A 14,743-nucleotide genomic window follows, 5' to 3' on the forward strand; every position below is an offset into this window, starting at 1 on the left:
AAAAAGTATCGGTATCGGCTTCATCGTTAGTAATATTGGCTTTATCATTATTATATTATTTTACCTAGCGTTAGATTAACACCAAAATATGTAGAATGTATCACACGCCTCTACTTTAAGCGCTCCACAATATCATTTATTAACTTTATTCAAGCCTTTAAAAGAGAAGGGCGGTGTGACGTCACCCCGCACGGGCAGCGGTGAATGATTGGCCACGCCCCTGTGCGGGGAGTGGGCTGCCACTTTGAGCTGCGCTGCTGAAGTCTGACTGAAGCGGCCGAGAAGAAGCGAAACTACAGCCCGGAGAGGGAAGCGCTCAGTCTGTGCTCGGCCTGCTGTGGTTTGTAGTTTTTGTTGTTGCCGACAACAAAGCTTTCCCATTAAGATGGCGTATCACAGCCCCTACAGAGCCCCGCCGCAAATCAACGCTCCTGCGGACCAGAGCTTCCTGTGGAATATCTTCCAGAGGTGAGTGCGGAGACGCGGCTCGTTCAGGGAGCGCTGGCCCGCTGCTGCCGTCGTAAGAGACGGGAAGAGGAAGAGAGGCGGACTGGGTGGTGGTTCCGCCAAATCATTTCAGTGACAGTGCGGGTTTTTTTTTTTTTTTTTTTTTTGTTCTTTTCGTCTCCGGTCGTTTCTGCTGCTTTTGGTTCTCAGTAAAGCTCCTCGGGGGGAAATTCGTGACCCAGCGCAGGAAATACTACGGCGGTGTGTCTTTCCACGAGCTGCATAGCCTGTGGCTGTGACTCGTCACTCAGCTGATCACAGCACAGAAGGTTTTTTTTTTCTTTATAAGTGCCACAACTGTTTAAGACTAAACCAGCAACCAGCTGGTTTAAATATGATCAGTACCTAAAACCAGGGCTTGAAGGACCTCCAGGAGTCCTTGAAGGCATCTCCCCTCCTTCCACCCGCCCCCCCCACCGGGTTCTTACCTGCAACTTTATCCATACCAACATACCTGATCAATACGATTGGAAAAAAAAAAAACATTAGTACTTCCAAAAAGGCATGTGTAAATCCATGTGTCACATATGTGTCTCTAATGTATGAGAACATTAGAGAGAGGCTGCTGACGGTCATGAGGCTGAAATGTGTGTCAGCAGCTGTGGCAGTCATAGTAGCAGGCAATCAGGGACATGTTGATTTGGTTTGGCCCCTGGTAATAATTGCAGTTATGTAATACTGCAGAGGATTTGCTTTCAACACTACTGAAGCGCTGCAGGCATTTATTTGAGGGGGTGCGGGGTTTGAACCAGCCCTCACAAATTATTAATGTGTGGAGCAGAACTTCAGAATAATGCAGTGTGAGGTATGCATAGGTTCCTCCTGGACGTTGCTTATCTGCTGCTTCTTGAACCGATAGGTCATTTTTTTTCTTTTCTTTAGATCTATATAGGTCTAAAAAAAAAAAAAAAGGGAAAAGTCTGCAGCGTGAACTTGGTGTCTTCCAGAGCTGGATAAGATCTATGTTTCCCCCAAACTTATTGAGTAAAAAAATCCATCCACCCCACAATTTTCTTATGGTTTCTAATTATTTGGGTTTTAGATTCAAAATTCCTGACCTCTGCAGAAACATCTGCCAAGGATTCTGGGTAAACCCTTGTATTTACTCTTTAAAAATATCTACAAATAGACGCAGAACTTTGGAATTCTGAGCTTTCATATATTGAATTAAATTTAAAGAAGTCAGCTCTAAATTCATCTGAAAATATCTCTGGTTGGGAATTTCTGTTCTGGCTCTCACCCACCTGTTGCTGCGCACTGCTGGGCAGCTGGCTGCGAGACGCAAAAGACGCGCGTTACAGTCGGTCAGCAGCGGCGTTCCCGTTACAAATGCGCGCAAAAGCTTTTTCGATGTTCTGTTGCTGTTGGGAAAAACTACAATTTTTCCACTGCGGCGTTTCCATTAAAGGAGAAATGCAGTCAAAATAACACGTGAATTAGTTTGTCGTTGCAATAAGTCATTACAAATCATGGCGGTGACACGACATGCATTCATATTTCATCCGCCATCAGAGGAGACATCTATTTCTAATAGTAATGCTAACACAGATTACGTAACATGCTTAATACAGGTATTGTAGCGATATCTAGAACTTCAGTTTATTATTCTGAGCGTCATACAAAGTTTATGTGTAATGCATGTTGCTCCATGAAGTAATACTGTGTGAGTCATGTTTCTATTTTTTCTGCTTTGATGACAGAATGGCAAAAATGCTTCCCAGTAGCCTTTCAGCAACACAGATCTGTTGCTGTGCAGGAATAAGAACGCTGATCATGTACAGTGGCTGCTTATTGCCTAAGAACCAGAAGAAAGTGTTCTTGTTAGTGCAGTAGAAGTTGGGAAGTTTGGGATCTTCTTTTTCCCACCAGTGACTTCACCCTCCTCTCTCTCTCTCTTTCTTTCTTTGGAGTTTTTGTGTGGAAAGGCAGAAAGGGCGTTGCTCCTCAGACATGTTGCCTAATAGGAAAAAGTGACAAGGGGGGAAAAAAAAATCTGAGCCTCTTTCACTGACTCAGTTTTGTGTGTTTTTGTCCCAGTTTGGTTTGTTAGATTCAGGTTTTTTGCGCTTGACAGCGGCGGGGATGGAAACTCCAGATGGTGCCTGTTCTGCGGGGGAAGAGGCAGATTTAATGATGCTTTTCAATGCGCTCCTTCCCTGACTTGCGAGGTCACTTTGCCTGAGGCAGGATGAGCTACTGAGATGGGGTGGTGGAGGAGGGAGCATGCTGAACGTGACACACAAACACACACGCTTCTTTGAGTAGATCAGTGTTCAGGAGAAGATGGGGGCCTCCTCCGCTGGCGCCGGCCCAACCGGTCTTTACCTTTGCCATGACAAAACTTTCCTTTACTCTGACCTGTGGCGATGTTTGTTTATCTATGATTCTGATTCCACCAAGCTGACGGAGGAGGTTTGTGTTTGTTTTCCTAATTCAAGCGGCTGGAACTGCACACAAACGTATACGTGTAAAAGAAGGCCACGTAGGCTTCAGAAATATTATATACCGCAGCTGGCAGCAGAAACCTCAGCCCAAGCAGTCAGCGGTGGGCCGGTCCTGTGAGAGCGCGCGAGTGTGTGAGTACTGGAGGGTTTTCCCGTCCTCTGGCCCTCGCTGCTCCTCTCTGCTGGTATGTTTGCAGAGGGAGCGCTGCGTCAACAGGTCGGGGTTGCTAAGGAACGTCTGAGTCACTGGATGTTCGACTAAACTGGATTAAAAGTGTCAGGCCATCGGATGTGTCATCCGTTCTCGTGACTCTGAGTCTTGGAGGAAGATTCCCGAATCACAAAATATGAAGTAACGGTTTCTTAAGCCTTCGTGATGTCTTCCAAGAAAGCAACAATGTGCCCGATGTGAATTTGACTGTTTTCAACCTGTGATTTCTGATCTTCAGTGTGAAGTATACATCTATTGTACCTGCAATGCCAACAAACTCTGTTAACTTGTTCTTCGAGCTATGGTGGCTCGACGGCGGTACCTGTCTTAAATAATGCTGATAAACCTGTTGAGTTAGAGTCTCTTTACAGCTCCATTATGTCATTAGATAATATACTATGGAGGTAAAGGAATTTCTTTTACTTTGGTTTTTGCACTTCTTGTGACAGATTTACAAGTTCAAATTTTGAGTCTCAGTGATTTGTTCTTCCATCCATCCATTCAAATCACTGCAGGTTAGATTCCAGTTTGTGACCTGACCGAGATGATCGAAGTGTGCGCAAATGGACTGTACTTTGAGTAGAACTCCGTTTACAACTTTATAAATGTCTACTATAGATCCATACTACAATTTGTATAAATTTTTTTATACTGAGAACTTAACAGAAAACCTTAAAACAAACCCTCACTCTTACGTTTAATAAAAGTTAATCTATGCTCTCCTCTGTCTGCTTTCACTTTTGATTTTGTTATGACATAGGAAACAGTCCTGACTGAGATTTTTGAAAGCTGACTCTGCCGGTTGCACCAGACGTCATCCGTCTGCAGCGAAGCAAGTCAGCATTCTTTCTCACTTCAGTTTCCAAGTTTACTGGAAGCCAGTCTCTCCAGTCTCTCCCTGACAAGCTTCCTTGTTTGTCCCGATCATAGAAGTCCATTCACTCCTGCAGGCTGCTGAAACACTGGCACACGCTTGGTGTGATCGGATTTCCACAGGCGGTTGCCGATGTCAGCTGCTATTGTGTCTTCTCGTGTCTGTGGGTGTGAAGAGGGTAAAGTAAACGAGGCTAATCTGTGGATTTGTTTTTTTGTTTTTTTTGTCCTTTTCTTTCAAGGGTTGACAAAGACAGGAGTGGAGTGATCTCAGACTCTGAGCTTCAGCAGGCCCTGTCCAATGGTACGTATTGATGTGCTGCCGATGTGCCACTCCCAGTTTTGTTCCTTAAATCTCTGCCGCTGGAGGGACAAGAAGGGAATGGGAATGGTATTTTTATCCCTGGGTTGGAGGCGCTGATTTATTTTTATCCCTGTATAGAAGACGGTGCGATGAAAGCCTCCATGTGTTGCTTGAAAGGAAACACTTCAATTGTTCTCAAGAGTCCTTGAAATATCAGAAACTCTGGAAATAAAACTTTGAATTAAACAGGTTAGGTAGTGGCCACTCAAACCTTTTTTCAGTGGAATATGAAGTCAGAAGTATGAGTGTTTTTTTTTTATTTTTTATAATCATAAACGGCAAACCAAATGTGTGTTTCCCAATTTTATGATCTACCTCAATTCCCAAGCCATTGGCAGTCCAACATATGATTGTTACGTTTGCTTGTGTTAATAAAATAGATATTTTCGTGGTTAATATCCTCATTTTGTTGATTTGGGTTTCCCTTCTTCCCCAACTTTGTACCCTTTACACTAAATATCTCTTTTACTTTACATCAGTTTATTCCTCTCAATGGTTAAATATTTTTGATCCATAGTGGAGATAAAATCTTTAAAAATGTTTCTATTGTTTCTTTCTTTTTTTGTTCTCGTCACGTTGTAAAGTGCTGAATCATCAAAATCGAATTTAAACTTCTTCCACTACCTTTGACTGCAATGACGACCATTCAGCTCCAGATCACCTCCGTTTTTCGGTTTGGTTTAATTCAGCCAGGAGGAAGGCTTTTCGGCACCAGTTGGATTAGAGTTCAGACTCTGATCTTTAAGAAGCAGTTTGACAGATTTTTCTCACAATTTTTTTTTTTTAATTTTTACTTTTGAAGCATTTCAGAGATGGAGTTGCTGGATCATCGTGCTGATTCATCAGCCCAACTAGAGCTGAGCTTAATGTTACAGACGACTAAGACGTTCCCCTTCAGGTTTGTTTGGTAGAGAACAGATTGACGACCCCTCCACCACCAACTTGAGCTTACATTGTACGATTAGTTTGACAAAAAAAAAAAAAAAAAATCAACAGAGACAGAAAACTTGTATAATCTTTAAAAAGAACTCAGTATCTTCTCTGTTAAGAAAGTGTGTGTTGCATTGCGGTGCCTAACGGGTAGCAGTGTAACACTTCTGCTGTTTAACAGAGGATGGAAGTAATCAGTGAGGTGATCAGAGCAGCTCATGATGGCGGGTCAGTCACTCTTCAGGATGTGAGATTTTAAGTATCACACAGCCTTTCCTTTCTTAGAAGCAAAGTTGAACGATGGACAAATCTTGTTGGCAAATAAACTGACTTTGTTTCGCTTCATCTGAGAGTAGGGGCTTGACCGGTGCGGGCTGGAAAACTGCCTGTTTTCATGCCACACATCACTGCGTCTCTCCTCCTCTGGAACTTGGTTTGAATGAGATTGCAGGATGGAAATGCGGTAAACTTTCGGGTGTCATTTATCCAGGAGCCCTTACTTTGTCTCACCAGTGCTTTTGTTTCTGAACAAGTTTATATCTGAATTTTGAAAGATTGTTGAACACATTCCCCTTGGGGACAAAAAGCTTTACAAGCCCAACACCCCTTTATTTATTTTATTTTCTTCACAGGGGGGGAAAAAAAAAGTCTTGAATCCAGAAGCAGCAGTGAAAGAACATTTTATCAGACTGCGCAGTGGCTCTTGCTCAGCATACTGATTAGTGTTTGAGTGTGCGTTTGCGCCTGAATGCACAGGCTGGTGTTATTTATCAAGAAGATATTCGTGTTTGCCAAGGTTCAGTTGTTTTGTTTTTTTCTCCCCCCCCACTTGGACTCTCGGCACTGTGTGTCAGTGCTGTGAGTACGGAGCGTGCACCTTGCAGAGTGAACGGCAGGCTTCCCGGCCCAGACTCCTCTGCCAGTTCATTACTTTCATTGTGACATGAAAGGGAGCCAACGAAGCCGAATACACGCGGCGCTGCATCCCGTCCTGCAGAGCGCCCGCTCAAGCCGCCAACACTGTAAGGGTAGGGCCATTTCTTGTGGCTCCGTACAAAAGCTGCTCAACAGTTTTTATGTACCAATTAAACTTTGGATAATTTCTCTTTCTAAAATCGCTTTAGGTGAAATCATTCAGTTTATTCTTCCTGTTCCAGGAAGAGATCCTTATGTGTGTTATGAACCACACTACACGCCTACTAATAAGTAGCATGTCTCTGTGCTCTACATCCTCTCTTACCTTTCTCAGTCCAGGTTGTGACAGAATAGCCTACATATCTGAGTCTGCGATTGTCGCATTAAAATGTATATGTTACGCAATTTTGCTTTTATCATCTGCTCCCTGCTAACTTACCTTTGCGCAGCAGAGAGCAGATATGCAATCAGATTCACTGTCCTCTTTACTTTAGCTGTGTAGAAACAGCAGTGTGTTGAAACTGCTGACGGGCAGAGCTGGTCGAGCGGCACAGCTTGAGGAGCTTATTCAGCAGTCTTCACATTTACACTCGCACATTAGCAGCGGTTTGTAAGATCTGATGTGCTCTTGAGTCAGTCCCGACTGAAGAATAGGAAGCCAGATAGAGTTGGACTCTGTCTTATCTTTAGCTGACGACACGAGGCGCCAGGGTTGTCACGGGCGTCCCGCAGTCATGACTGTCGTGAACCAGAAGACCACAGCTGTTGACCGTTGCTGCCGCAGCGTGACTCTGATCCAGAAGGAGCCGACTTGTTGTTAAACACGCAGACACCATGCAGTGCGGCTTGCCCGCTTCCGAGTTTCAGAGTCAGTGGAGCGTAGAGGTAACAGGGCGGTAGCCAAGAGTTGAACAATTGCGTGTGAACCTTTAAGCCTTAGTGAAACAGAGGGCGACGTCGTGCAGCTTTTGGATGTTTTGTTGTATTTTTACTGGTCCCGACTCGCCCTCCAGTAACTTACTGTGCAGAGATACGAAGAAAGTCATAAATAAATAAATCTTTGCTGTCCAACAAGTAAATAATGCACTGGCACGATGGTGGATTCTGGAATGGAGGCACAAATTGCATTTTGGGAGGAAATTTTCCGTAGCTGATTCATCAGATAGAAGCTTAGGAAAAAGGTTCTGATCTGAATAATTTCAAAATTATAGAGTTGCTATAAAATACTTCATTAAAGTCAATAAAATCAATGAATTGTATAACACTCTACATTCCATCACTACAATAGGCTGAATTAACATTTTTATTGTGGCCAGCTTGTCTCTGGACAGACAGTGTAGTATCTGCTTCACAGCCACAGACCTTATAACCCCTTCGATTTTGCTCCTGCTTATGTTTTTTATAAGTAGCAATGGCTAGCTTAAGTGCTCAATGGGTTATTTGCTTTCTTAACAGTGTGTTGTTCTGATATCGATATTGGAAATTGGTTCAATATCAGACAAGCAAGCAATGTTGAATTACATTATTAACATAAACAGGCTGATAAAAGCAATCTGGTTGTCAGTTGTTCCATCTATTGCTGTTGATTATTGGTCTTTGAGTAATGCTACTAACAATCCACACTAAAAGAAAAGTAATAAAAGTGTGTATGATTCGTGCTGATATCATATTGGGTCAATATTGGTTTTGCCAATACTCAAAGCTACAATATCGGTATCGTATCGGAAGCGAAAAAGTTGTATCGGGACAAGCCTAATCCTTTTGGAGGTTATGCAGTGACTATTTCATTATTAATGTCAGCTTAAGAAAACCCTGTAAAGAGCAATCTTTGACAGTTAGCAGAATTAATTTTGCTCAGCAGGCTGATTTGTCAAAGGTTTTTGTTTATCTGTCTGTATTTGAAGCCTGACTTTTTTGCCCCTCAGTCACACGTCTGTGCCGGTCTGACAGGATGTGGTTCATGCATGTTCTATGACTACTTTGTGAGCTCTGATATTGAACATTTAGGATCTGTTTGGGAAAGTGTATATCGACGTGTGGTGGCTTATGCCAAGCGCGCAAGTACAAGCGTCTCAGTGAGCTCCGACGGGGCCGTTATGCGTTTGTGTACACACTGCGGTCGGAGCGCTCTGTTTTTCCACCAGGCTGCCTCTTTCTTCACCTCCTACATTCCTTCTCCACCTCTCTGCTCACTGTTGGGTTGGCGGGTCAGAGAGCACAGTGTGTGGACTGGACAGAGGGTGGATTGTCCCTGCTTCCCGTTAGAGCAAGAGAGAGAGAGAGACGCACACTGCAACTGGACTGCCCCCCACATCACCTTCTTCTCTGGACAGCCACGGTCTATCCAGCACACATCGGTGACCTCACAGCTTGCTCCCGCTGTGAAACATTTGTGTACTCGGCTTTGTGAGCCAAAGAGTCTGTGTAGCTGGAAAAGTCACAAGCTTGTTCGGGGCTCTGCCTTTGGACATTTTTTGACGGCTCTATCGCTGGAACACGATTGACGTCTCTCTTTTATCTGTCTGTCTTAAAATAGAAACAAAAAAATAATGAGGAACAGATCTCAGATTAAGGCATGCATGCAGAAGGAATGGGCAGGTGTTTAAACAGTGATTTGTTCCTCCTGTTTCCTCTCCCGTTTCATGCGGCTGAACGGACTTGCACGTCGATGGAAACAAATTTCTGGGCCTTTGAAGCGAACCGCTCTAACTGCAGTGTAAAACTGCTAGCACGGCCCATAAAACGGAGCTAACTTTCCGTTTTAATCGAGCTTTACAGACTTCACTGCTCATTAGCGCTGTTGAGGTTTGATGTCTTCCAAACAGGCAGAGGAAAAAAAAGGATATTTCTACGGTTAAATAAAACCGGAGTGAAACACAATAAGCCGTGAGCAGCATTCCTCCAGATGAAAAAAAGACACGTCTCGATTCTGGCCCAAAACCCAGTTTGAGCCTCAGGGCTGATCCCAGAACAGCCCCTCTCCTCATCAATAAAACAAAGCAAATGAAGAGAGCAGAAATGACCTGTTTCCTGGAGTACTTGAAGCTTTTCCAGTCCTTTCATATATTTCAGCCTGGGATCAGATCAAGGTGAATGTTCAGTGGGTCTTTCGGCTTTTTATTTAAATGACTGGCTCTTATCTCTGGCTGCAGACTCGCTCAGTGCAGAAAGCTGGAGCAGCATTTTGTTTCTTTCCATGCACTTTTAGGTTTTGCGGGTAAAATTTTAAGTTGCACTCTTAGGTCAGCAAAATGAAATCAAGTGCTCCCAGCTACTGTAACAATGATTTAAGAAGTCTTGCTGTCCCTTTTTTTTTCTGGAGAAGCTTATCTTCTTATCCTTCTGCTTTCTTCTCCTTTATTTCTGCTATTAAACTGCTGCCCTGCGACAAAGAGAGGTGGTGACTCAGCAAAGATTTAGACTCCCGTACAAGTTGCAGGGACTTGAGAGTTGACGGTTTTATTTTCTGTGATTGAAGATGGAGCTCTAGAGAAAGAAATAACTGTGTGTGTGTTGGGTGGTGGTGGTGTGGCTTTAAAGTGCCACCTATCTCAGGGTTTTCTCTGAATTTGTTCTTCCTTTAACCACGACTTACGACAAACTGTTAGTTGTGGTAATTTGATGAATGCTACACTTTTCTGCTTCTGTCAGGACGGTTTCGCTGTTAGTGGTTCGGTTATTGTTTGATGAACAACTCTTCGCTGCTTTACTTAAAATAAAATACCAGCCAAAGCTAGAGTAGGAAGTGGCAGAGGAAGCTAAAACAATCAGATGTGCAGAGGTGGTTTTTCCTGACTGGCTTCTGTTTTTTTTGTGTTTTTTTTTAGAGGACAGAAGGCTGATTCAATTTATTTAAATTTTTAGATACAAAAAAAACCCCACTGAGTTCTGGAGGATTGTGGAATTAAATTAGCATTTCCAGTTTCCGTCTCTGCATGAAAACAACAATTTTAATGCACAAATGTACATTTTTTTCTTTCAATAAAAAGAATGACAGAAAATGTACAAAACCTTTTGGATTTCCTAGCTTTTAACATACTTTTTTCACACATTATATTAACTTTTAATTTCAAAATTAGGCTTATTTTTATATGTATAAAAATAAGATATAAAATTTGATTTGTAATGTAATAGTTCATGACTTGAAAATGATACTGACCACCATTTGCATTGACCATTTCAGAAAATCTGAGAAAATATCACTTGTATAATGATATGAATAATTTGGAACGCGGTGTATTTCACTCAGGCTGTCATTAATTTGCTGTTTTGTGATTCAAATTGTTTGTTTATGCAAAACAACAACAACAAAAAAACGTTAAATTGTGAAATTAGCCCAGGCTTTGCACCAGACAGGCAACCATCCTGATAGTATCTTTTCATAAGACATAATGACATGCTAAAAGAAGTAAGACTGGAATATGATTTGTTTTGAGAGCAGCGATGAGAGAAGTAAATATTTCTGAAGATAATCTTAAAGTTCATCAGCAATCTCCACATTAATTGCGTCATCTGCTTCAGCTTTTCTGCGTCACATAAACATTCTTCCTTATTTTGTTTTGTTCCCTTCTTCTTCTGACTTTCTCATTAACATGCTGCTTTTCAATTCCCAGGAACATGGACTCCCTTCAACCCGGTGACGGTCCGCTCCATCATCTGTAAGTAACTGCTAACGGCGACTCGCCCGGCTTTTTACACAGCAGCCTTTTTCTTTTTCTTTTTTTCCTGCCGAGACCGTTTGAGTTGTTTATCTGTCCCCGCCGCGCCATGACGGCCAGATTAAGCCATTAAGGACACAGACAGACGTATCTTTTGTGGCGCTCCGGTGGGAAAACTGCAGCCGACAATAAGACGGAGCCGAAAGCAGCATCTGCAGCAGAACAGGAACGCTGGCTCAGACTCCTCATATCAATTCGTCAGAGTTTGGAGGCTCGGGTTGCAAACTTTTTAGCTCTGCAGTGTCGTCGCAGCCTTGATTCTACTTCGGCACAGATGCAAAAGACTTTTACATTTTTTTTTAATGATTATTGAACTTTTTCATCTCTTGATGTGTTGTAGCTTTAAAAGTAAATCCATATAAGTCTCTTTCCTCCCGTTTGTACCAAGCGCAGTAAATCCATTGCTTTATGGTCTTGCAGCGAGAAGCACATCATGCGATAACACTCCCTTTGTTGGGCGGTAATTGGATTGATCCGCATGAGAGTGAGGAAACTGGAGTATTGGTGCCTGGAACAGTTTTATTTCTTTGTAACTTATGTAGCAGGAGTTCTAAAACACACTATAAAACCCTCATGTTACTTTGGAGGGTTAATTAACTGTCTCTCAATTCAAACCACTCAATTCACACCATTTAATCTTTTTCATATTTTGTCACATAACAACCATTTATGTAATTCTGGGGGGAATTTTTTTGTGACAAGCCAAAACAAAGAAGCAAATACTCTTTGAATTAAGAGAATTATTCAAAATGGGACCTTAACATGTTACACATGTTAAGGTGTAACATTAACATGTGATGGCACGTTGAGGAGCTTGTACAGTTATTTAGATCGTCCGCATTGCAGCAGGTATATACCTAAAATTAGAGGTGCACTGATGAATCAGATGGCCGATCGATATTGGTCGATACTTCCACAAAGGTTAGAAAATAAGCCATTGTCCCGTTTTGCTCTGTTGTGAGAGGGTTGACTGAAAGACTCGCCTAAGTTGCCAACTTAGCAACTTTGTCACTATATTTAGCAATTTCTCAGACATAAAAAAATCAGTACAGGCCAAAATCAAAATATGCAAGTCGGCAGTGATGCAGGGGACACAGTGAGCTTGTGCAAGTCAGTTGCTACTAATATGTTTGTGTGTGTGAGACCTTCCATTCTCACTATGAATAATGCTTCCTTCCACCGTTGCCATCATGCGCTAGTTTGTGTTGTCCTGTCACGCACCTCTTTTAAAGTTTGTGGCCGTAGCCTGTGCAAAATATGAAAACCTCAAGCACGAGGAATACTAGAAATCCGAAAAATGTCTCTAAGCTGGTTCTGCTTCCCTCCTCTCAGCCATGTTTGACAGGGAAAACAAAGGCGGCGTCAACTTCAACGAGTTCGCCGGCGTGTGGAAGTACATCACAGACTGGCAGAACATCTTCAGGACCTACGACCGGGACAACTCGGGCTTCATCGACAGGAACGAGCTCAAACAGGCGCTGACCGGATTCGGTGAGCAGCAAAGTATGCTTTTAGTAGTTTGAATTTGTTGGGCTTGGTGGAGGGCTACAACTGCTGGCTCTGTCCTGGTGTACGGACAGCGGCATGCCGGGAGGACGGTACAGAGTTTAACCTCAGTTTACACTTGCCACTTGTCTGAGTTGCTCTTCCCGTCTCACCTTTTCTGTTAATCTTTAATTTAGGTTAAACATTTATCTTCAGCTTAGGTATTAGAGGCAAGTTTGAAAACATAAAAACCTTTTTACTTGTTTTCTTGTATGTAGTTTGATTGGTAGTATAAGATGTTTGTGTTTTAACCTTCATCAATCGCTACAAAAACCTGTCGGTCTGCTTTAATCCACGTTAAGCATTTCCTGCTGTTTGATTACCTTACATCTAAAACTTGTCTAAAGTAAAAAAAAAAGAAGGAATCTATTTTTTTTTTCTTTAATGCAAACATTAAACTGCTAAAAAACAAACGGAGACTGTCTAAGAACCATTACTACTGTTGCACTGCAGGCTATCGTCTATCAGACCAGTTCTACGGCACTCTGATAGAGAAGTTTGACCGGCAGAGGAAGGGACAGGTGGCCTTTGATGACTTCATCCAGTGTTGCATTGTATTACAGGTAACAGATAAACAATTGTAGCAAATGATTGTGATGCTGCCTCATAACAAATATTTTTTTCTTTTACACATTTTAATTATAGAAGTTTGTAAATTAGAGGCAAGATTAACAGATGCTGTGGTCTGAAAGCTGAAAGCTACTAGGAACAATTTTTATTTTTACTGTTTTTAAGCAATCACACAACAGACGTTAAATGGTTTGAAAATTGCAGCACTTAAATGAACAATATGCAATTCCAGTTTTCGTGGTGATTTTGTGAAGATGCCGTTGTAGCCGATCGTTTGAGCTCTCTTATCGTGGCTGTTTTGTCGTCTCCGCAGAGGTTGACTGACGTTTTCAGGCGATACGACACAGACCAGGACGGCTGGATCCAAGTTTCTTACGAACAGTATCTTTCCATGGTCTTTAATGTCGTATAACGCAGACGAAGACCGCAGAAGAGCACAACTGGACCCAACTGTGCCAAAGCTCCTGGCACCCTGTGGATGTCTGCCAGGGTGGACACTACAACGTTTTTTTTTTTTTAAACCTAGTCTAAGCCTGATTTGGAGAGTCTAATAAGAAGCTATAATATTAAAGTTAGAAAAAAAAAAAGTGCTTGAGATATGGTAAGAAAAAAAAAAGAATCTTGTAGTGTTTTGTTTGTTGACAAAGTCTGAACAGGTCCATGCAGGGGACCGGGGGTTAGGGACGATTATGGACACATCTGTCTCATCTGTCTGTTAACGTCGACACATTTTTAATGTCTTAAACTTAAAGCGATTGAAGAGAAATGATTCTGTTGAGTAAAATAATACATTGTAAATATAATTTGCATGCTTTTCAGGGAAGTTAAGCCCCATATTGAAGCATGCTGTCCCGTTCTTTTGACTTGTTCTCTGCCCTCTTTGCTCAAAGCCATGTTTACAAAAACTGTGAAAGCAGATGACGCTCTGCTTTGAGGTTCACTGACATGCCAGCTTACATGCCATATTTGTATGAAAATATTTTTAACAGCAAATATTTAACGCTAGAACATAATTTTTGGTAGAGGTTGAGCATAATGATATCTTTAGTTTGGCTTTTTTCTTTTTTATTTCTGTGCATGATGCCTTAAAATGTGTAAAAAAAAAAAAAACCCTCCACAAATATTAAAAGAAATCTTTTACTAAAAAAGGTCCTCCAGTGTTGATTTTTCAGGCTTTATTTAAAAGATGAAAATAAATAATTTATACATGTGATAGAAGTGGAGCAGATTAAAATGGCTGAAAATAAATCAAAATGTTTCCCATTTCCCCGTAAATCTTAAAATCGCACAATTCTGAGATTCACGCATGGGAAATGCACAGGAAGCAACAATGCCTTACAAGGTGATTGTGTCAGATTTCAAACAAAAACCTTGTGCTTCAGTTGGATTTTATCTGACTAGATAAAGTAACCTGCAACACAATGCTGCTGTCAGTTTTGTGCTACTTTGTGTTGCTCAAGCACACACCCTGATTCAAAGGAAAAGTTTGATTGTTTGCATGTAAATGAATTAATAACAAAAATCTCAATAATGAGTTCAAGTTCTATACATTAAGATTTTCCTTTTCTAAAGAATCTCAAACCTTCAGTTTGGGTCATGATGAATGATTATTGGAGCAAATAAAAGGGGCAACATCACAGTGGATTCATAAAATGTGACTAAATCC

At 41.8% G+C, this 14,743-nt stretch overlaps 1 protein-coding gene across 2 annotated transcripts; it reads left to right on the plus strand.

Annotated features, from left to right (window-relative positions):
• Window positions 1-217: 217 nt before the first annotated feature.
• pdcd6 (programmed cell death 6) lies at window positions 218-14,216 on the plus strand. 2 transcript variants are annotated; one of them, XM_055037436.1, is made up of 6 exons: window positions 218-468; window positions 4,278-4,339; window positions 10,858-10,902; window positions 12,295-12,465; window positions 12,961-13,070; window positions 13,391-14,216. In XM_055037436.1, exons 1-6 carry the CDS (start codon window positions 386-388, stop codon window positions 13,487-13,489), a joined length of 570 nt encoding a protein of 189 aa, XP_054893411.1. In that variant the 5' UTR covers window positions 218-385; the 3' UTR covers window positions 13,490-14,216. The 2 variants fall into 2 exon arrangements, with proteins under 2 accessions (XP_054893411.1, XP_054893412.1); XM_055037437.1 differs by having other exon boundaries at window positions 221-468; window positions 12,295-12,453; window positions 13,391-14,215.
• Window positions 14,217-14,743: the final 527 nt, after the last annotated feature.

Source organism: Poeciliopsis prolifica, unplaced genomic scaffold, assembly GCF_027474105.1.
Source record: "Poeciliopsis prolifica strain line A6 unplaced genomic scaffold, Auburn_PproV2 SCAFFOLD012, whole genome shotgun sequence".
NCBI lineage: Eukaryota > Metazoa > Chordata > Actinopteri > Cyprinodontiformes > Poeciliidae > Poeciliopsis > Poeciliopsis prolifica.